This window comes from Micropterus salmoides, unplaced genomic scaffold, assembly GCF_014851395.1.
Source record: "Micropterus salmoides isolate LMB-PRFRI ecotype aquatic unplaced genomic scaffold, ASM1485139v1 Ms_hic_scaffold_12, whole genome shotgun sequence".
Lineage (NCBI taxonomy): Eukaryota > Metazoa > Chordata > Actinopteri > Centrarchiformes > Centrarchidae > Micropterus > Micropterus salmoides.
In genome coordinates, this window is record NW_024040263.1 from 605119 (window position 1) to 629568 (window position 24450).

The 24450-nt window shown below is 40.5% G+C and overlaps 1 protein-coding gene across 20 annotated transcripts in view; it reads right to left on the reverse strand.

Annotated features, from left to right (window-relative positions):
- cacna1ab (calcium channel, voltage-dependent, P/Q type, alpha 1A subunit, b) overlaps positions 1–18733 on the reverse strand; it is a 142769-nt gene extending 124036 nt beyond the window's left edge. For 16 of the 20 annotated variants that reach the window (XM_038712732.1, XM_038712728.1, XM_038712726.1 and 13 more), the window contains exon 1: positions 16778–17076. In XM_038712732.1, coding sequence (XP_038568660.1) covers positions 16778–17076 — 299 coding nt within the window. Of the gene's footprint in view, positions 1–16777 lie in introns of all 20 variants that reach the window. The other 4 variants (XM_038712740.1, XM_038712738.1, XM_038712737.1 and 1 more) reach the window with 1 other exon arrangement.
- Positions 18734–24450: the final 5717 nt, after the last annotated feature.

Sequence of the window (24450 nt, forward strand, 5' to 3'; positions counted from 1 at the left end):
TATTGGCAGACCATTATATTGGTCTAACCCCATCACACACCATAAAATCTCACTACTCTTTACCTAATTAAAGTGTCACTTATCCATCTGACCGCCTCCTTCGGCCCTCACAGCATGACTCTCCTCCACTCAGTTATCCACTCATCCTCCTCAGCATCTTTGCCTCGGGGCCCGTTGATTGACAGCCGTCCTGACCCCAGGGCCCACCCTCTCCGAGTGACAGGACCAATCCCCTGGCTTGGCCAAGTGACACACTAACTGGTTGGCAGGCTGATTGGCACGCTGCTGATGCTGCAGTGTCTCAGTCAGCTCGACTGGACTCTCAGCTGGCACTCTGTTTAGTTTGCGCAACGCTGACCAAATGCCTGCTCTGACCAAAAGAAGAGTGTTATTTTTCTCCACTCATTATCTCATGATAAAAAAAAGTTAATGAGAAGAAGGGTCTTTTCTCAGTTTTACTGCTTGTGTAGTAAGACATCATGGGTGTGTACTGATAATTCTAAAACTGCAAGGAGGTTTATTCAACCCTAATCTAATCTGTTGAAGATCTTACAAAGTTATAGATTTTGCAGAAATTTGGGAGACCTTATATGGTGATGCAAGATATTTTCATGGACACAACTTCCAGTTCTCAGCCTACATATCCTTAATGCACTTACTGTTATACCATATTGTAGAAGAAAACAATAACAAAAAACAATATTTCCACAAAACCTATTTAGTTACAATTTTAAAAAGAAACTTAGCTATTGTCTTTAAATTGGGGAATTGCTAAACATAGTAAAAGGTTTAAACAAGACCTGTCCTTCAGATACAAAGCAATGGTTCAATCTCATCTGACCTGAGAGCATCCACTCCACTTAAATGCCCTTGAGCAACACACCAAATCCCTACCAGCTGTTCAATAACCACCTCTGACCTACCAAGCACTAAAACCAATTTATCATAGCTTGGATTCTTCAGTTTATCAAATGACTTCATTTGGCTTCATTAGTCCTGTCATTGCAGAATTATCTCCATCCACTGATAACAAACAGACATCTGACAAAACTATGGTGTGATATGTCTTTTGTTGTCTACTATGCTGTATATACTGTATATTTACATAACGTGCGTGTCACAGTTCATCTTATGGAAAGAAAATCCCTGTAAATCAGTCAAGAATTGCTGTTGTCTAATGAATCGCTGTTCACACGTTACTTTAACAATTACCAGTAAGTGAAATGAAGTAGATGTAGCCCACTTTTAAACTGGCATAATTGGTTGCATTAACAAGAATATAACTAATTATTTAGATGTATTTCTATTACGACTTTCCATTAGTTCCTAAGCACTAGTTTTGTTCTTAATCTTGGTAATGATAAAAGCCTGACATTTTAAAATCTTTTGTCTGCCATAACATTTATAATGGGAAATATAATTTATTACATAAATGTATTGTCTACAGTAAATATGATACTTGGTGTGAGTGCAGTATATACAGTATGCACTACAGGCATTGCAATGTTAATGATGCATCACTGCAATAACTGCACCATCGGTAAACATCCAGCAACAGAGACAGACAGACAGACAGACAGACAGACAGACAGACAGACAGACAGACAGACAGACAGACAGCGGAGATAGGTGCTTTACTTTAAGTAAGGGGCACACAATCACACTCCACACAGCAAGAAATGTTGGGTAATGGAAAGAATGGCCGATAGCAGCTTGGGACTCTACTGCAAAACAAAATCAAGCTTCAGATTAGCTTTTGATATACACTCACACACAAACAGGAACACAGAACCACACACAAATGCCAAGAACACACGACAGCAACAATCACACCTACGCATTCTTGCCCACACAGACTTTAGTAGACGCACACACATTCAGATGCCTGCACTTGGCCCTGTTTCTGGGTAGAGGTACCTGGGGCTATAGGGGGGAAGAAACCAGCACAGATCAAACACACACTGAGCCTGTCACTACTCCTTCATTCCTCTCTCTCTCTCTCTCTTTTCTCCTCCATCCCCTGCACTGCATATTTCTCTCTGCATCTCTGCATCTCTTTTCCTGCCTCTCTCTGCTCCGCTCTGCTCTCCACACTGCAGTCGACAGCAGCCAGAGTAAAATGGAGGGGGGGGGGGAAGTGAGGAGAGCAAACACAAGCGAGCTGAGATGGGTGTAAGAAGAGGAAGAGATGGAGGAGGAGGAGGAGGAGGAGGAGGGCGGGTGAAAGGCTCAGTCAGGAAGAGCCGGAGAGGAAAAGAAGAGATAAATGAGAGGAAGATGAGCAGCTGTGCAATATTCCCGCTCCCTACGTCTTCTCCTCCTGTCCTTATCCAACCTTACACACCCTTCACATCAAAAACACGCACCACTCCTCTCCTTATCTATCTGAAACCTCAAATAATGTTCTATTGCAGCTCAATTACAATAATTACGATCATTAAGGTGATCATTTCCCGACACCACCATTCATTACTTTGGCAAAATAACTATTAGAAGCAGACTGGCTGGGATAGAGGGGAGGACGGCCCTCATTTTCCTCCCTGCAACAGAAATTCACCACCTTCCTTACATCCCATCAGCAATGTAAATATAAGGTCACTAGTTCAAATCCTACACAGTTGTGTTTAAAAATGTCTCTGCAGTCTCACTTTGCTTTCAAACAAAGTAGAAAATTTAAAATAATCTGAAACTGGGCTGCAACTATTTCATTATTTCGTTTCGGAGCGGAGGTGAGCTACTCTAGCAAGAGACAGCTAAACCTTAAAGTATCCAACCAAAAATCCCACTCCCTTCCTTCAAGCCTGCCTCCAAAACCACTCCCCCAAAACACTTTTCATGCGCAATGAGTGCACAGGCAGATTGCACGCAGGTAGACAGGCAGGTAGGCCAGCCTGAAAAACCAAAACATCAGCCAAAGAAAAGCTACTAATCCCCACAACTGAAAGGCTAGAACTGGAAATACTTATTAAAGTAATAGCAGATTAACCTGCTTTCAGTCTACTAATAATTAATGAACTAAACATTTTGCCCATATAGGTTATATTGTAGACATCAAGTAGGCGCATACCACATTTGCAAACAATGGATGCCAGTAGTCAGACACCAACCATGTATCCATGGCAGACCGTTATACAATGTCACAATGCCTTTCTAGACAACACGGACATGGCTTGCAATTCACTGAACAAAAATCCTAGTGGATTAAAGTGACTTTGTTGTTTTTGTTGGGACTAGTACCTTGAGAAATGACCTGAATCTGACCCTGAAACAGCGGGTCTGTTTCAAGCTTAGTTTCTTGACAGGAATATAAGAAGATGGTCATCTTACTTTGACACCAAATGAAACCAGAAAGTAAAGTAAAAACTACTGAAAGGTTCTGATCGCCATCAAGACGTGCTGCTGTAAGATGACAATCATTTGCATGACCTCAACTGATTACTTAAAACATTAGGTCATTTTACACGTCCAATGCCATTGTTTTTCTGGTGAAGACAGTCTGTAATAGGTGTAAACAACATAAATGCATTTTTCGCTTTGGGTATTGATTAAAGAAAATGTTCAAAATTGTTTTTTATTTAATTTCATTGCAATGACCTGCAACCTGATTACTGAGAGAAAGAGAAAGATTAGAAATAGCCACCAGAATGAACAATAACAGATCAGTTATCTTTGACTTAACTGTGGAGGGGGCAGACATAATTGTTCTCCATTCTGTTGATGGAAATCTACAGCTTTGTCCAGAATGAAGAACAGGTTGTCCTGTATTGATTGTAACATACCAACTTTATGTAGAACTTGGACAGCATATACACTTTCTAAACTATTCACCCCTATTCAACCCTTCACTCATCATTTGTTAATTAAACCCAGTTTCCACAAATTGTCTCCAATTTTCCATTACATTTTTCCCCTTTGGAGTTCCAAGAGTTTTGGTGTCAAACTACTTGTCGTTTGTACTTGCATGTCCTCTGCATGACCACTTCCTGCTGTGGAAATAGGTTTCTCTCAGATTTTGGCAGGACAAAGTGCTGGGTTAACCAAACTTATAACTGACCATCATTTCTAACTGGCCCACACAGATCTGAGTGTAAATAAGAAATGAATAATGCATCTTGACTAAGAGGACGATGACTAAGACGTCTGTTGGACACCTGAGATGCAGACAAGTGAGCAGGAGATGAGACAGTCTACAAATATAGAAACTCACCCACACAAAGAAACAATAGTCTACTAATAACATCTATTTTCTGATGTTCAGGCATTGTGCAGGTGCGTTGAAGAAATGCTGAATCCAAATGTTCATAAAATGCCAAAATGCATAAACTGAAAACTAGTCAGTCCACAATGAGATGACTGCTGGTTCATCTGGCCTCAGAAGAAACCATCCAGGTTGGTAAAAAGGGGGCTATTGGTTTAAAGAACCTCAGTCTCCCATGTGTGTGTTAAACCCCTTCCTGTTGGTATTTAGATATCAGCACTGCCTCGAAGGTTTGTTTCTTTTGTGTGTGTGTGTACATACGCATGTGTGTGTATAAGTGCAATTTCATATGCATGGATGTTGTGAGCGAAAAAATGGAAATGTGTTTGTGGATGGATACAGTATGTGTGTGTGTGTGTGTGTGTGTGTATGACTGTGTGCATGGGGTGAACACATGCATGTGTGCATCAATCTGTCCCATTCTCCCTATTCTACCTCCATTTCCATCAATAGAATAAAAAAGGAGAAGAAAACGCCACCACTGTGCTTTTCAGCAAAAGCATCTCAGCAACATCACTCACACACACACGCACACACACACACACACAAACACAGGCTGGCTAAAGGCCAATCAATAATTCACATAGAGCAGATTGAATGTAGATCAGTGACTCAACATGGGGGGAAAACACTATGGCTCTCCACCTCTATCACTCTCTAATTCTCCTGCTTTCTCCACATTTCTGTCTCTTTCTATCTCTCTCCAGCGGTGTCTTTTTATCCTCACTGCTCACTATCTTTCTCTACTCTTTCCCAGCACATATAGCTCTCTTTTTCCGCCTCTGTCTTTTTCTATTTCCCGCTTCCATTCTCCACCTCTTTTTTAAAAAATCTTTCTCAACCTCCAACCTCTATCAAGTTCTCTATGTTCTTGTCTTAACCAATTTCTTTCTACACTTCATTGTCGTTTCCTTTTTTTACTCTTTATCCCTTCTCATCTCTAGGCTGGACTCTGGAAAGTTGAGTTTTGGATTCTTTTCTCTGTCCTCACTCTTCTCTGTTATGTGTTTTTAGCTGACGCTGACCATCATTTTCACCAGTTAAAATGACAAATTAGATCAGCTGTAGCTAATATTATTCTTTAAGTAACTTCACTAAAATGAAACATGGCTGTTCTTCGCAGGATGATTTTCTTCATTGGTTGTTTGTTTGACAAAGAAATTACAATTTGCAGTTCATCAAGACCAACTTAGTGGTGAGTATTGTCTGGTGAAAGAATCACTTCAAGTCACTTCAAATTCAGTCATCAGAATTTCCCAGGTGAACTGGGCAGACATTGTATGAATTAAGCCAGATTTTAACCCTTAATATGTGGCTTCCTACATATTTTTGTATTATTTGGGACAAATTTCTGCGTAAACAGCTGCCGTTTGTCAATATTTTGCCAGCATTTTGTTAGGTAAACTTTACTGGAAAAAACTGATCACTTTTTACATTCAGTTTGAGAACCTACTTCATGACCAGTTGATTGATCTCCTTTTGTTCTTATTCTCCATTACATTTCTCTTGTTCTCTTCCTGTTGTCATCAAACCATTTTCTTGTTTCCCTCTTTTTTATACATTTCTCTAGTTGGCTCTACTATATATTTACTTCACTCTACTTCTTTATGTATTTCTTCATCTTTCTACATCCCTTCTTTTTGCTTCATCTTACTTTCAGTGCCTCTCTTCACCGCTGTCTCTCCTTCCATTCAATTTTTCATTTTAGTTTTTCTTCATCTGCATCTTCTAAACCTCTACAAAAACACTTTTTTTCATTCTAAAATTCTCACACATTAAACAAAAACCCAGATCTTGTGGATTTATGTCAAAAGGCTAAACTTTCTTGTCTTTCTGGTAATTTATGCAATAATATGCACCAGACATCACACACACAGCACGGTGGCAGCCCACACACAGAGTTGAGGAGAGGACAGCAGGGGCATCACATTTCACCACAGTGAGATCCAGACAAACACACACACACTCACACACTGAGGGAATTGACTGTGAGGATCGCATATCTGGAGTAGAGTTCTGTCAAAACAACCATTACTATGGTGCTTGTCTGTCAGGACATTGTAAGAGGGAGCCAACTATATCTATCCATGGATGGATGCAAGTATGTATCTAATCAAATGAAGTATGTATGTGTGAATCTGTCTGTCCACTACTTAGCAGAGGTTGAACAAATTCATTGATAATTTTCTCACAAGTCGTGGGTCTAGGCTATTACAGTATGTTCTGTGTCAGACCAAGTCCTAAAGTTTGTGCTTCAAATCCTGAACAAGTCCTTTGCCAAAATAATGAATCATTTTGAATGATTTTAACGTTCAAATGTGAAAATCTGAGGTATCACCTGCACTGCCAGACAAACCTTTTCCTCCTCCGTGCTTGTGCAATAAGATCTGCGGCTGTCAGTTTGATTCATAATATATCATGTCATTCCAAGTCTAAAGGATGAAGTCCAAGTGAAGTTAAGAGTCACTGATAATAAAGCTAAAGTTGACTTTTTTGATTTGATTTTTTGATTTTGTCTAAAGTCATCATATTTGAGTCCACATCTCTGCTATATAGTTTATGTCCATCCATCCATCCATCCATCCATCCATCGTCAACCGCTTATCCTGCGTACAGGGTGGCGGGGGGCTGGAGCCAATCCCAGCTCACATCGGACAAAAGGCGGGGTACACCCTGGACAGGTCGCCAGTCCATTGCAGGGCCACACATAGCCAAACAACCAGGCACACGCACACCTAAGGACAATTTAGCATCACCAATTAACCTAGCCTGCATGTCTTTGGACGGCGGGAGGAAGCTGGAGACAACCCACGCGGACACGGGGAGAACATGCAAACTCCACAGAGAAAGGCCTGGAACGACCAAGGTTCAAACCCAAGACCTTCTTGCTGTGAGGCGACAGTACTAACCACTGCATCACTGTGCCGCCCTTTTTTATTTTATTTTTTATTAGTTTTTGTCATTGGTGCTTGAAATATAATATTTTTTGAAGATACTGATATACTGCAATGATATGATATCATGGCATCAGCAATATCAAACGTGCCATTATGTCATCAGATTGTATTATGGTAAATGAGACGCAGGGAGAGAGGGGGGAGGGGGATAGATTGCACACTGAAGCGTTAACGTCCCAAATGGTCCTTTTTCTGCCAACCACTGGGCTGCACTGACTATGCATGTGTGTGTGTGTGTGTGTGTGTGTGTGTGTGTGTGTATGTGCATGTGCATGTGCTGGGATGCAACCGAGCCCCCTGAGGTAAGTGATCCTGCTGAACAGGTGTTACAGTATCACCTGCCCCTATACCCACCCACCCACAAATACCCACCCACACACACACACACACACACACACACACACACACACACACATGCAGCTATCAGAGCCTCTGTCAGCCGTGACTGATCTGAACGGATCTGCTTTCTCCACACCAGACGGATGAAGCCAAGTCACCAGCTGATTCGTCAGCAAGTGTGTGTGTGTGTGTGTGTGTGTGTGTGAGTATGGGTCCATACATCATTTATATGTTTATTTACGGATGCATAAGTGTTGAATTAAATGATTTTAATAGCCACATACATGTTTCTTTGACTACCGGTCTATTTTTACTATTTCTATGTATCTGTATCTGTCTGTGTGTGTGTGTGTGAGAGAGAGTATCTGTATGTCTGATTAGCTGGAATTCATATTCATTATTCTTAGTATTCACATTCATGTATCATTCATATTAACATAAACACACATTAGGAGATGCTCATCCACACACACCTATAGATCAAAAAATCTGCATTATTGCTGAAACGATTGCTCAACTGAACAATTAGTTTACTAAAATATAATTACTTAAAATGTTTAATCATTTTAATAACTGATTCATAGCAATTAATTAACTTATGAAGAAAAAATAACATTGACTGGTTACAGCTGATTAAATCTGAGGAATATTTACTGTTTACAATTTGATATGACTGTAAATTAATAATCTATGGGTTTTAGACTGTTGGTCGGGCAAATTAAGTATTATGAAGATCTCACCTTTGGCTTCAGCAGTTATCAATTTTCACTATTTTAGACATTTTATATAATAAAGAATTTAAAATACCTATTATCAACAGATTCATTGTTAGTTAAAAGAATCCCAAACCTGTGTATCTTTACTTTTTATGAATATTCTGATTAGTGCTTAAGTTTGTATTTGTGTTTGTTCACTGAAACACTGATTACCTTAGGATCAGATTTTGACAATATGATGCATTCCACAACCACTGATTGACCCAAGGGGGGCGCTACTCAGTTACAGGTTATAAAGACAAGGTGACATTCTTCCTTCTGATTGTCCCAGATGGGTGGGGGGTGGGGGGGTCTATCTTTAATCTCTCCTCTCTCTCACTGCCAAATACTGTCTACCTCTCTCCACTTGTCTTTCCCTCACATGATACCAGGCAGTGTGGCCAGAACCCAGCTGGGCAAGTGTGAAACCCACACAGACAATGAACGCCCAGGACAGATGGTCAGAGAGAGAGAGAGACAGAAAGAGAGAGAGCCATAAAGCATATACTGATACTATCACCTTGTTTGATACTCTGCTGCTTTGGCGAAATAGATATAGATTTCTATTCGTATAGCAATAAAGCAGATTTGAAGTAAGCTAAAGTCAATTGACAGGATAAAAGAAAAGGCCAGGGAGTGACTGAAGATACAGCAGGGACAAATTCAAAAACCTGAATAAATGAGTGGAGAAACAACAAATATAGATGCTTCCATCAAGGATATGAGGTGTCACTGAATGGTTTGTTTCCCACGCTGTAGGGCTGTCACCTTTACCCCCAAAGAATATAAAAATCTAGTTTGTGGAAATTCAAACAAACATGTATCTTGAAGGAATTAATGTGAACGCATCTCATGTAGCCTAACTAAAAGAATTTACATAGTTCCATCATGGTGCCTCTGCTGCATTATTTGCGTGAAAAGCTTACGTTAAGGAAGTAGCATTTCACAGAGCCGAAAAAACACCCTTGCCACCTTAATCAATTATTTTTCCATCTATCCATGGTGTCGAATACAAAATCCAGTGTTTGGTGTCGTGGTTATCTGTTCAACATCGATAGTCTATTTTACTGACAACATGGCAACATGGTATGCAGTGGGTCAGATAGATGCACTTTTAAAGTACAGTCTGAATTTAAGATTCATAAAAATGATTTCACATTAAATGTTTAATTCAAAGCTGTTCTGGGGACTTGTAGTCAAACACAATACAATACCATAATTGTGTTTCCATCCACCTGTTTTAAGCACATTTTTTGAGCATAAATAAACCTGGAAATGTCAGATATTCAGAACATATTTGCAAAAGAAAGAGACTAGAATCAAGATTTAGTTGGAAAATTGTGACAGATGAAAACATTAGATATGTTTGTATATATTGATTACATATGATTGTAACGTTCCTCTAATTGATACATGAAACGAAGATAAATGTCAAGTTTCAATCATGTTTTCTACGTAGTGTTCCCCTTTTTCCATTTTGTACACTACTCTATGATTAACAATACTGCTAAAACAGTATCTAAATTGAATTATATTAAGAGTGACAGAAGAATAAAGACAAAACAGGGAAGAGAAAAAGAGAGAAGATGGAGGACATAACATTTAAGGCAGAGTTGCAGGGGAAGAAGTGCAGCGGAGAAGAGGAGATGAAAGGAGGGTAGAGAGAGAGAGAGAGGGAATGGGAAAGTGCAGACAGAGGGAGGGGAGGGAGGTATAATGAAGTCCTCTGGGCCTCTGGTGGAAGAAGCCACAGCGCCTGCCAGCCAACACAGCCTGACTCTGTACAGATGGCGGCATGCTGGGATGTGTCAGTTCGCTTTCAAATCAGGAAGTGGATGTTCTTTAAATTTCTCTTGCAATGAACACTCTTCACATATTGAGTAAAACCCTGTACAGATTCTGTTTTATGCTTATGTTTCTGCTGCTTCCATACCCAGAATGTTTAAACAGGATACTCAAATGAATGTGTTTACTTGAGCCTGACCAATAAATCTGTGTGCCAATATTATTGGCCAATATGGGCAAATAGAGGGTATGCGTGTGACAGTACATGGCACAGTACATGGAAGTCACTGCAGTTACGCTCACTGAGTGGCAGAAAGACAAGCAACAGCGTTAGCTTGAATCAGCGAAAACACAAACAGCACATCTAAAAGGACCACTGGTTCTTTGGTAAGCAGTAAGGATCACCGTTGAGTCCAACTGCCTTTAATTTGATAGTCGCCGGTTTCGCTGTTTCCACTGTTAAACGCAGCCATAGTAACAGATGTTTTGCCACTCAGTCCAGCATGTTTTGGAGGAGAAGTGAACGTCAATGCATAGCCTACCCTTTATTGCAGATAAATCGGTATATGTGTTAATAACATCCGACAATTAAAAAGGTAATATTATAATAATTTTCAGGTTCAAAATCTTATTTATGGGTTGTACCAGAACAGGTTTACATGGTTTCATTTTCAAAAAAACACCATATTTTGTCAAACTTCACATTGCTGCAGCTCCTCTTTTCACCCTGTCTATTGAAGGCTTTTCACTCTGTGTATTGAAGGCTTTTCACCCTGTGTATTGAAGGCTTTTCACCCTGTGTATTGAGAGAAGGCTTTTCACCCTGTGTATTGAAGGCTTCATTTTAGCAATGGAGTGATACATCTGTACTAGAAAAATAACAAATTATTTGAAAAGTTTCAATCTGGTTTCAGGAAGTACCACAGCACTGAGACTGCCCTGCTTAAAGTCACCAATGACCTTTTAATGTCTGCCGATTAAGGTATGTGCTCAGTCCTGGTACTCCTGGATCTTAGCGATGCTTTTGACACCATTGATCACAGCATCATGTTAGACAGACTGAGGCACTGGGTGGGGATCTCTGGTACTGCCCTAGAATGGTTTTCATCCTACCCGTCAAATAGGAAGTTTTGCATGTTTGTAAACAACTATGTCTCTTCGTTCTGTCCAGTTAAATATGGTGTGCCTCAGGGGTCGGTCTTAGGACCCATTTTGTTTTCCTTGTATCTGCTTCCCCCTGGACATATTATCCATAAACATGGTATTTCTTTTCATATTTATGCTGATGACACACAAATGTACTTGCCCGTCAGATCCACACACCCTGGCATGCTGAGTTCACTTAACAACTGCATTTGTGAAGTTAAAAAATGGATGTCAAATAATTTCCTCCAGCTGAACTCAGACAAAACAGAAATCCTGGTCATTGGGTCCCAGCAGATATCACATTAAGCCTGTTGTAAAGAACCTTGGTGTTTGTTTTGTAATTTAAATTTTGAGCAGCACAAAAGCTTGTTCAATCATGTTTTTATCAACTTAGAAATATAGCAAAAATTCGATCTATGTTAACTTTTAAGGACACCGAGACCATTTTACATGCCTTCATCTCATCACGACTGAAAACTAAAGGGGACAGAGCGTTTGCTGTCAGGGCCCCGAGGCTCTGGAACAGCCTGCCCAAGGAAATCAGGTTGGCTGAGTCAGTGAACTCTTTTAAGTCCCTTCTTAATACATACTTTTATAGGAGAGCCTTTCCCGATCTCATTTGACTTTATTTTATCCCTTTTATATTATTCTATTTTACTTATTTTATATATTTATCTATATTTATTTATTTTATCTTTAACATGTATTTTAGTCTTTTCAATGTTTTCATGCTTTTATCTTGTATTGTTTTTGTATTATTGTCTCTTGGGTATTATTGTCTTTACACTTGTTAAAGCACTTTGTAACTTGTTTTTGAAAAGTGCTCTACAAATAAAGATTATTATTATTATTATTAGTTGTACATGCGCAGTTCCAAGTTAAGGACTACGAGCCAATCAGAAGCAGAGAAGGGCAGGTCAGCGAGAGGCCAGTAAACATGGCTTCGGTTCAGCTGTATATGTTTGTTGTCGACCAGCTTGGCAACATAGACCGGAGCAAGAGTTTCAGAGTGGTGAGTTATTAATCTGTAACAACTGTATCTTTCATCCATAAAGTTTTAACTGAGCTCTGTCTCTACATCACAGTAACAACTTTATGTCCATTGACTGCCTGGAGGGTAGCTAGTGTTTGGAAGGGAGAGGAGAGGGTGTGTTGGACTAGCCGCTTGGCGAGCGTTCTATGACGTGCATTTTGGGAAACGAGCTGTTTTCAGGCAGTTCAGAGCAGTGTTTTCTGTGGGAGATGGGTGATGGACTTTGGGCTTTTTCACTATGCAAACCTATTATATGCACAAAAAAGATTTCCAACTCAATAAAGGAGAGGGTAAAAGGCAAAAAGCTTAATACCACCTCTTTAAAAAAGAAATGGAGAGACGGCTCTTTCAATTATGTTATGGGTGTTGCCGTTGCATAGTTTCCCTATTGCAGTTTCACAAATGCATCACAAAACACAAAAATCATCTGACATTTATCAGCTTTGTTCAAAGTATTATTAACAATATTAATAATAAATATAATAATATAAATTAACAATAACAATAATAACAATAATTCATTTTAGACTTCATTGTGTCATGTTATCTTGGTGAGGTCTCATAACTTCGGATAATCTATGGAAGTTTTTATAAAAAGAAGCAAACAAATGTGTATCTGCCAATACATCGGAATATCAGATTTTAAAATCCTCAAATTTAATTAGTCTTTAAAATCCCATATCGGTCTGGCTCTAGTGCTTACCAATTGTTTTACCAGGTGAAGATAATGCTAAAGCAGGAGGCCAAAGCCATCTAAATCCAAATCCTGCATTTTGTACGACCATGCATCCAACAAACTTCTCCCTAATGACGCATAAGAGCATCACACTTCCTGGGTTGAAACAAAACATTGCCAGTAAAATAAAAACAACACCTTTTGGTTGAGACAATAGAAAACTATCTGTAGGTGGTGTAGGTTTTCATTATGTCATCATAGTTTAACTAATTAAAGGCTAACTTTTGACGCTTTCTACTTCAGGTTTTCTCTGTAATTCACATTTGTTGAAGAAGTGATAATTTAATGACTAGTAGATTCATGACATCATGTTTCTTGATGAGATGAGTAACAAGGAAGATCGTTCGATTATTTTCACACATTGTTTTGTCGTTATAAAGTAGGCTTATTATATTGTCAGCAGCCTTGCTAAGTGGACAACAGCATTAACATTAGTTCTTAATTTGTAGGCGTAAATGTTTTTGTGATTGGTTTATTTTTAATTGCATCTGATTTTATTTCGCAACATTATATGCATGTATATTTATGTTCCAATAACAGTTTATATTTCTATTTAGCCTGTATAAGTTCATCATACAGTAGGTTGGGTATGACTACATTTAATTTCATTTAAATTTTAGATCAATCAACTGCAAAACAATAAATATAACATTTTGATTCACACATTCATAGTCTCACAAAATTACCACTAAACATAATCCTCCTCAGCAATGTACATTTCTAAATATTGAATCAAAAATAAAAGCATGTTCACCATGAAAGCAACGTATACACACTGAAAAAAGAAAGTTGCAAGGAGAGAACAAACTCAGCTCAGTAAGCTGATGGAATTCCTAAAAGTGTTTTTATTTCTGCAAAAAAGTCAAAACATTTTGGCAGAAAGATTACCCTTCATGGAGGCTCTCTGCCAAAACACAGCAGTCCCTCTCGTCCAATAAAGCCTCTTTTTCAAACATGCACTGGTCTCAAAAGGTTTTTCAGTTGGTGTGAATAGGTAACATTTGGATTCCTTACATCAAATTTTAGAATAAAATGCTCTTTATTGACTTAAGTGGATTGTGAGATCTCAATCTGTTTTCTATATTAATTGTCTCTATGGAAAATGTAACTGTATATTCTAGTCATGTAAAGTTGCATTGTATAGGGCCACACTATGTAGATGACACCTGTACTGTACAAGTCTCATACTATATGATAGTATACATATAAAGGTAAATAAGTGAATACTGCAGTAAATAAAATACCTCAGGGAAAATAATTGAAAGAGGAAGGCCAGTCTGGTTATTCAGTGATGCATATTATTTTGTTCATTTCTGATTCAAGCACATAAAGATCTGATGTAGTCATTAAAGTTATTTTGTTATTCTGTGGGAGAATATCACTATGAATTTTTTATAACATATAAACACACACCACCATTACCACAAACGCACACTTACACAGGCACATACACAACTACAGGATCATATGACCAACCTGATTCTCACATCATTTAAGGCGTTACATGGCTTAACACCTACTGATAAACAGTATCAAACACTTGAGATCAGCTGATGCAGTTTGTCTTTGTACTTTGAGGAAAAAAAGCTTTTACTTAATTTTACTGCATATTTGTTAACAAAGACTTTATCATAATTGTTTTGAATGTTCTACCTCAGATTTGTGAAGTGATACACTGTTTGGCCTCAAGTGTTGACCAAAAAGAAGAGTTTAAACCACAATTAATTAATTAGTTTCTTCAACTTTCACTCAGGAGCAAAGATCAGCCTTTAAACTCGAAAGAAATGAAGATTTGATACTTCGATAGATATCGATCGATATCGATATCGAAAGATATGAAACTTTTTATCGTGATAACATTTTTGGCCATATCGTCCAGCCCTAGATTTCTCCCATTTCTCCCATTGTGATTGACAGACACTGGTCCAAAATGGTAGAATGACAGGTGCACCAACTTGATCTTCAGGCAAAGCTGTACTACCAACAAAGTGAGCAACTGCGCCTGTGACTCAGACCTCTAGAGGTTCTAACAGCCCCAGTTGACTTGTGGCAATTTCATTAATTGCACATTTGTTCAGGAATATCCATCATTTCAGCACACATTCAACTGAAACCACATTTTAAAATAGGTCCTTAATTATTATATCATTTTGCAGCGCATCTTGTAGAGGGGCCTTTGTCTGTAGTTTGAAGACCCCCTACTTCTCTTCCTGCATGTTCCCATGATCTGTCTCTGTGCACTATCCCTAAAAAAATGTATTGTTTGTAAAATGTAATTAGTTGATTAATCAATTACTCAACCAGCAAGAATGTAAATGCTCACTATTTGTATAGCACCTTTCTAGTCTTTTCGACCACTCAAAGCGCTTTCACACTACATCTGCATTCACTATTCACTCACATTCAGTCACTGAGCCTAAGTGCTCAAACAGAAACTAACAGACACACACATTACACATACACGATTCGGGGTTCAGTATCTTGCCCAAGGACACTTCGACATGCAGCCTTGGGGACCCGGGATTGAACCGCCGACCTTCCGATTAACGGCCAACCCGCCAACCCGCTCTACCTCCTGAGCCACAGATATTTCAGCTCTAATGTGGGGTCTGCTTTGTTTACAGCTTATATTTGATGTGTGGCCCTAAAGCAAGTTAATCTGTTAATCAGTTTAAATTTAAAGCTTGATTGCAGCGACTGAAAATACCTTATTGTGATGTCACATTGTCTACATATGGCCAGTTATCCTCTTGAATCTGAAAACTATGCCCTCTCGGGTATTCTGGTGGTATACGGGTCTAAGATGCTAATGGTGTAATGATTGCGCCCCTCGGTTCATCTTTTTACTGACCATCTAATAACTTAAAACTACATCACCAAGCAACAAAACACATTAACACACAGCACATCGGATTTAGCAGGTTTTCTTCTTGTAACCAAGAAGTAATAGACTTGAGCCCGAAAGAGATAAAAGTATTCCAGGTTCTAATAGCAATAGACTGACCTGTCCTGACAATTACAGCTTTTTCCACTGCCTTCCTGCAGGACAAGCCACAGGCCGCCCATATATGGTCAGTAGTAATTAGAGAGGGAGAGAGTCATTTCCTCTCCCTTCTGGTGGCATGGTGCTTAAGCCTTCATAACGCTGACATCAGCACTCAGCTCTGACTACAACTATTGCCCCAAAACACACACACACACACACACACAGGTCACTAACAGGTTCTAGCTAAACGCTGTATTCAAGATGCATCTTAATCACCAGCAGCATTAACATGATTGTGATGGCTGGTTTCATGACAACCCTCCTTATCAACATCATCTTTTATTCCATCAATAGCAGCTTTATCAGATGAGCCTGAGGCCATCGGTGTTTGACACAGCAGTGAGAGTGAAGTGAAATCATGTGTTGTGTCATGTATCAATCAACAGCACACTGCAAAAAGCCATACAACACTTCAGAGGCACACATCATGTCATCATGTAACATCTCACTGCAAAGCAACACTGCAAAACACATTAGTGTAAAAAAGAAGACAATTAAAAAACATCACTAAATGCCAAAAACTAAAATAAAATAAAAAACACACCACTCCACACTGGAAATCACCACAACAACCACAACTTTCATCCTGCAGGTGCTGGCTATTTCAGCACCAAACCACTCTTACCACACTAGGCCACACCTCGCCAACCACACCAGCAAACACACCACACAACAACCCCAGTACCTTGGCAGGCTGCTCGGCAATGCTTATGAAAGGATATGGCCATTCGGTGATCTTTTTGGCGTATTTCCTCACCAGGTTGTCTTCGCTGAAGAGGAAGAGGGAGCGGTTGACCGTTAGGCAGCTCTGCCGGACGGGTATGGGGTTGTACAGGGCCATGGTCCGGGCTCTCTGGGCCATCGACTGCTTGTACATCCGCTGTCCCCCGGGGGGCCCCCCTTGCCTGCTGCCGCCACGGCCGGGCCCCCCTTGTCCGCCGGCACCCCCGCCACCACCGCCACCACCACCTCCTCCTCCTCCTCCATACCTGTTGGGTAGCTCGTCTCCAAAACGCGCCATTCTGCAGACACCAAACGCCAGAGGTTAGGAAGGAGCCGGGGGGGAACCTTAGAGTGACACCTCCACATGCCACCACCCCATCAGCTTCGGCTCCAAACACACATGCAGAATAGAGTTGGATTCGGTTCCTTCTCTGGCTTATCTCTGTCTGTTTCTCCTTCTATCTATCTGTGTCTCCTTCCCAGATCTTCAGCGCCGAGAAGATACCTCCATTTGTGTGTGGAGAGGGAGGGAGGGAGGAAAGGAGGAGGAGGAGAGGAGAGGGGAGGGAGAGGAAGGGAGAGGGAAAACGCACAGTGTCTCTGATCGTGTGTTTGGAATATGAATGGCAAATAGAGCGATGCGTTTATGTAATTTCTGGCAAATCAGTTCTCTGACGGAAAAAAAAACACAGTTGGTTTTATTGGCGGGTGAGAAAACTGTCAAAAATGTTAGATATCTTGTCAGAGCATCGGCGTTTTCTCTCCGTCGAAAAAGCAAGGCATCCAGTTTTTATTATTTTTTTGGTTGGGAAAAACCTCTCCAAGAGTGAGCCGGATCTTGCAATTCAATAGGCAAACAAATCGATCACCTTAAATACATGCGAGAAGGATGCATAGCTGTGCGTTTAAATACATATTGCAATCATCACTAAGTAGGCTACCCTTGCTGGAGACTGCGTCTTTTTTCCCTCTCAACAGTCTAGTGCATCTTGACAGGATCTGCAGTTGTCTTTTTTCCCCTCCCCAAGTCCCCTTTTTTCGCGAGATAAAAATAGAAATAGATAAGTACAATCTTCAATAATTCATTTATTCTTGTGCCATTTATCTGCAATGTTTGATGTGGCACGGTAGATATCCCTGCTGCCACCTCTCACTGCCACCACGCCACTCGGGTTACACGCAAACGCCAACTGAGGGGGGCTTCCCCAAAATCCGAGCCTGGTGACATTTGTTGATATTTGGTGATGGACGGTGCGGCATCCCCCCTCCTCCTCGTCCTCCTCCCCCTCCTCCTCACCAAGGCGTCGGTCACTGATTTTGGGCGTGATTGCGCGCACTTGGAGACGAAAATACACCGGTCCTCAATCTACTAATTTATGTCTTCCCACACTTCCCCCCGGAAAAAAAGAGTTGATGAAGTTAAAAGAAAAATAATGTCCACAACAATCATCTATAATCCAAGGTTGGGAGAAGAATCCAGGACGAGTAGGATCCGGAGGAGCAGAAAAAGACCACTGGGGGAGGCAGCATCATCACTATCATCAATTCTTGTTCGGGAAATACGACGGCGGCGGTGCGGGTGTGTAGCAGCGGCTCGCATCTTCTCCGCCATCGGCCAGAAACCGTGCAGCATCCCCGCCCAGCAGCATCGCCCCCGAGGCTCCCCAAACCAGAGAGAGGCAGCAAGCCCCGCAGAGCTACAGCAAGTCCAGCGTGTCTTCTCTCTCTAGCACTCTCTCTCTCCCTATCCCTCCTTCTGTTATATTTCTTTCCTCCCTCGACCCCCCAGGGGGACGTGATCCAACACGCAGTCGGTCCGGAGGCTGTATATTCCCCTGGAGATCAGCCTTGGAAACGAATAACCCCGACGAGCGGAGCGTTTCTCCGGCGCTCCTGCGTTCAGTCAGCCGTCGGGTTGAGCCGCGCACTGAACATCTGATCAGTCTGACAGGAACCGAGCGCCGCGCGCAGATCCGTGGCCAAGCCTTGCAGCGCACGACGCACGCCGCCTCCCCGGAGCCTCCCCCACTCCAACCCACTACCCATAGCGCACGATGGAGTATGGGTGTCAGTTGGGTATGGTAAGGTACGGCAGCTGGCCTTACCTATAGCCGGGTGACTCTAAATTGAATCGTATAATTGTTATAAAGAAACTACGTCCAGCGAAACATGTCATCTGGTCGAAAGGCTAAAATACTTCTAGACTACGCTTTGGTGATCTAGGTCTTATAATTGTTCCTTTCTTTATGTATTAATCAGTAATATGTTTTAAAATACTGGTCACCGATGATGTTAGACGCACACTGTGGACATGGGCCCTTGAGGAGATCCCGCTCACTGTTTCCTGACATGGTCGCCAAATGTCACAAGCACCAACACTACAGTGCAATCCCCCCATTCACTGTTTACTTAAACACACCAGGCCAAGCAGAAGGCTTTTCCATAAGCGGGGAATTGTAAATTAATGTGGATTACAGTACGCTAAAGGTGAGAAACTGATTACCAATAAATGATTCAGTGGCCACTTTTGGTCTCTTCAGGGGAAAGACTTCAGGGGATCCTCCCAGCAGTATCTGTTGGCTAGTGTATACAGATGATTATTTTTAATCGATAGTTCCATTGTCCCTACTTTCATCCCACACCTGACAGCACAGACAGTTATGTAACCCTGTACCAAGCCAAATCTAACAATAAAAGTCGGCTCAAATGGGATTCCTTGGTAAAAAAACGGCCATGGTTTTTGTAGAATTTTCTCAACTGATAAATGTATGAAAAAAGATGTTGCCAATAAACTAAGTTGGACCAACATTTCATTTGAGACCAGGGAGAGTTTGGAGTGCTCTGTTTGTTCTTTTGAGGACATACTGTTATTTTGAGGACAATTTGAAAGAGGTTTTATCTCCCTTCATTCCTCCCTTCTCCTCCAAGCCGTCTGTCATTCTGGCTCTGGCATCTGAGTCTTCTTTGATGCAATTCAGCAAGCTGTTTGCATGGGCTAAATGGACCAAGCTGTCACCTCTCCAGGACAAGAAAATGAAGGTGGTGGTTGGGAATGTAGTTGGGGTTGTGAAATCCATGAAAAGACAGTGGCCAGAAAATCCCTTTCAAACTGATTTTTATTTATAGATATATAATAAATATAAGAACAACAATTGAGTTAAAGGCCATTAAAAACACCAATTTTGGTCACATTAGCACTTAGACGCTGTCCTTGGTCCTTAAACAGCTACTGACATGTTTCCAAGGCCTTGTGGTGCTGTTCAAAGTGCTGAAACAAGAGTTTAAAGCTCTGTACACCACCTGCATGCCTTTGGAAGAGATTACTTTCGGTGTGCATGAGGGTGGGTTAGTTAGTGTACCTCCGGCCATCTGTTAAATGGTGAGAAGTGTTTGTGAGTTCTGCTCGCTGTTTGTCTTCTCTACCAGCTACTTTGGCAGGTAACCACCTATAATTTGGAGTTCTGAGTCTGTTCTAAAAATCACTTGGTAGATTACTCAAAGTGAGCCATATGGTGGGTTTTAGAATGGATCTGAAGGCAAACTGTGCTAGACTATGTAGAGGTCAACAAAGTCTCACAAAACTGTTGTGTGTGGTGTACATGTACTCCTGTTTTTCCTTCTCATCAAACTTGGGACCTATGTATGTTTAAAAAAAATGTTAAATGAGCAAACACATGTAGGTTGTGTTTTTCAACCTACATTACATATAATGTGACAATTAATGTCCTCCTCACAGATGATTGTGTTGAATTGGGCATAATATTTTCATTTACTTGTAATACAAACTACTAAGAAGTAAATCCCACTAAGTCAAGAAAAGTGGCAATCCTCTGCATTGCAGTTTAATTCAGTCAGGTGCTTATCTAACAATGGCACTGTGTGGAAGGTGAAAGGGGTTTTCTGCACACCAAATCTAAGTTCTCGATATCTTTTTAAGCTTTTTTTAAGTACTGGAGGAACAATGCACCGTGCACCTGGAGTACTTACATTGCCCCTTTATTTGAGCAACCCTGTTGAAGGACACATGCAATGCATTGTTCACTCTTTCAATACAGCCCTAAACCCATTTGTTTTCCATGTCACAAACTATTTCACATGTTTGAGTCTCCCACCTTGTTAGATAAATATGTTATAGTCACTGGAAAAAACACAAAATGGACTTTGGCCATAAATAAAGTGGGTCAAATGAATCCTATTTGCACTTTCACATCAGTTATTTTGGCCTTTTATAGTTCTCAAATGTAACAATACATTTTCTTAAGATGAGTCGCATTTGCATTATGGCTAATTTCTCTATTATAACGCTCTGACTGGGCTCTACTGTTACCTTGAGGTCACGCAGTGCGTATAACCCACCTGCTGTCATGGTCTCAGAGCTATGGTATCATTTACAAGATGGCTTTTCAACGTCACAACGTGTGCGCATCGCTGGATTTGCTCGTCATCTGATTCCCGTAGACTAGTGGATACTAACAGGCATGATAAAAGCCCGTTCCCGCTGACAGCATGGGAGAGATAGTGAAAGTGAGTGTCGGGAAGAGGTGGTTGGTGGTGGGGTGGGGTGGTGCTGGTGGACAAGCCTGCCTGTGATTTGCGCGCTCACGGGAAACCACGCGGTGATCTGATGCCAGAGATGAAAAGCTGCCACCATCACTTATTGATAATGAGGACGACCGGACAGGAAGGTGACGGCTGGAGACATTTAGCGCTCTCCCTCCTTGTCCTTTCGTTTTTTCTTGTGTTTTGTTTTTTTTTGCACACTGGCATGCCTCTGTTATCGCTGCTGCTGCTGCATGCCCATGCAGTTCTCCCAAGCTCTCTCCTTGTGAGTGTGTGTTTGTGTGTTGGTTGGTGTGTGCGCTGCTGCTGAGGAAGTCGTGCTGAGGCCCTGATGCGCAGCATTGTCATTCAGGGTGCGTTCACACAGGCAACCCCCGCAGGAAGCCCTGGCACCTCCCCCTTGAAACGACGCCCCCTCCTTACCCCCACCTCTCCTCCTCCTACCCCCTCCCTTTCTGTTCTCTGATCTCACTCAGCAGGCCAAAGATACAGAGCTGTCTGAGAGGTAGAGAATGAGAAAAGAGAGAGCTACACCACAGCAGGGTAAAGAGGGCCAATTCGAGTTCAAAAATTAAATTGGACAATATGATTCACTTAGAACTGTTAATGTCTATTCTAAAAGTTTCATTACAAAATTAGATTTAGTTTTGAGTAGAAATGGTGGCCTAATCCAGAAAATAGCTGTGATTTTATAAATGATAAGAAACTGCGGCAATGAACATGATTCTTAGTTTATTGAATTTAACTTGAAGATGAAGTGGTTCCCTAAAATGCAGCCTAGGATTTTATTTTAACCTATGGGGATTCAGATAGATTTAGGTCCACAAAAAAGGTCTCCTCCATCTTTTCCTTAAGTGAAGCTGAGTGCCAGGCTGCCGGTGCCAGCAGCTTGTTTTCTTCATTGACTGCTGCAGCTGCAGTTTGTCAAATGGCAGTTTTATTTTTACTCTCTAATGGCTGAAACGTACAGTAAACATAGATGAAATTTAAAATAGGCAAAGTAAAATGACTGCAGTATACCCCCAAAAATAACAAATTGTTAAAATGGATTTCCAGCTTGACCATATAAACAGATGAAGCAAAAACAATCATACAAATAGATCTACAGACTGGGGTGTTGGTCTCAGTGGGATCGGCATTTAACAGCACTTCCATATTATAGTGTTATTTGTTTCATTGTTCATGTAAAAGATACTGCTTACAGAGCTTTTAATTGGTCTAAATAGTGCAAACAAGTACATCATGCTTAAAGGAAAATCTGTCAGAAATACAGAATATATAACCCCTAATGATGTTACAGTAATGTCATCTGGATAACTTCATTCAAAGCCTCCAAGAATAAACAAAGACTCGGTGTTGGAAATTGGGGATGTGGAGTAGTGAAGGTGGGATGCAGTGTTTTTGAGCTTGACCGATACAAGAGACTTGACCATTGATTTAAATCTTTCCATCACAAGTTTCCCGACTTTATGCACCAATACTAAATTTAAATTTAAAACAAAATACCTGAATGGTATCAAATACATTTCGTTCGTCTCCTGTTTTTTTTTCTTCTCGAAATTGCACATTTTCCCCGCGCTCTACGGTTATTCTAGCAAATTCACTACTTGATCTGTTTTATTCAACTGGAATGATTCGTTTAAATATATTAATATATCGTTTATAATATATTACATGTGAAATGGCTGAAGTATAAAGCTATTCACTTCAGAGCAGGTTTGAAATTCATCACATAAACATAACACATACTGCTCTCCCATGTACATTATATTCTGTCACAAATATCACGAGTTAGCTCATGTGGTTCTGTGACACATAATACACACTAAACTATTCCCTATGCAAATTAAAACAAGTGTTTAGCATTTATCTGTATCATCAGGAGGAATAATTTGCACAGTATTTTCTGGGTTGTGCATAGTTTTAAAGAAATGACCTGTTAACAAATATACTGTGCTACCCCTTACAAATGACATCCTGGAATTCCTCCTTTCTGGACACACCATTTACGTTTGGAAGGAGTAGTTTGGCGAGCCAAGAGGTAGTAGAATCTATCTTCTACTATAACGTACACAGGTGAGATTTTCTTGAGCAAAGCACCTAAGCTCTAATGACACCAGGACAGCAGTTCATAGAAGAATATTGTAGTTGTGCCTGGAAACTTCCAGGTGTGAATGCATAACTGTGGGAGCATGAGGGAGGCTAAAAACACAGCCTGCATCATCAGCAAAACCCTGTCCTGGATACAGAAAGGTTTGAAAAATCAGCATGAAGAGGTAGATACAAAAGCATTGAAGGAGTAGAAGACAAATGGGCCTGAATAAGTTATAAAACATTTTGGTTTGGTACCATCAGGCATTACTATTGTTACTATTATTAATATAATAGTATAAATATAAGTATTCCAAAGGACCTAATATGACCTCTACTTCAGCTACTAAAATTGCCAACCTCTACTGTTATTACAACTGCTGCTGCTAGTAATACATAAACTCATATAAACACTGCTGTTGGAACTAAGATGGTCCTGCACCTGTACTATATAACTGTTAATAATTAACAAGTAGGTTCTTCATTAGAAGTTAATCTGGTGTCGCCCAATGATAACTTCAACAAAGTTTCATTCAAACTCAAAATAATTTTCGAGACGAGTTGTTGACAAGCAGAGCAGGGAAAATATTATTCTCATCTAACGCTACTGATAGTGGTACTCACACTACAACTAGTACAACTACTGTACACTATAGCAGTTAAAAGAAATTCAATAACAACAACAAATACCATGACAGTCTGTGCTTTCTAAAAAACTAAACTAAAATATCTGGATCTTCACACAGTGGATAAACTGCAATTAATATGTCTTATTTCTCTTTGAAGAAGTGTGTGTGAACATATACAGTACATGTGGACCAAAGATTCTTGTCTCTTCATTATTTATGGTAGGACTGCGTATTAGACATCATCCTCATTATTAAACTTTGATCTGTAAACTCTGTACAGTCAGAGAGAGAGGAAGTTTCTCTCACACGCAGATAAGATGTGTACACATACTGATGAAGCGCATGAATACTTGCTAAATGATCACCACAACTACAGTTCAAAGCTACTGTAT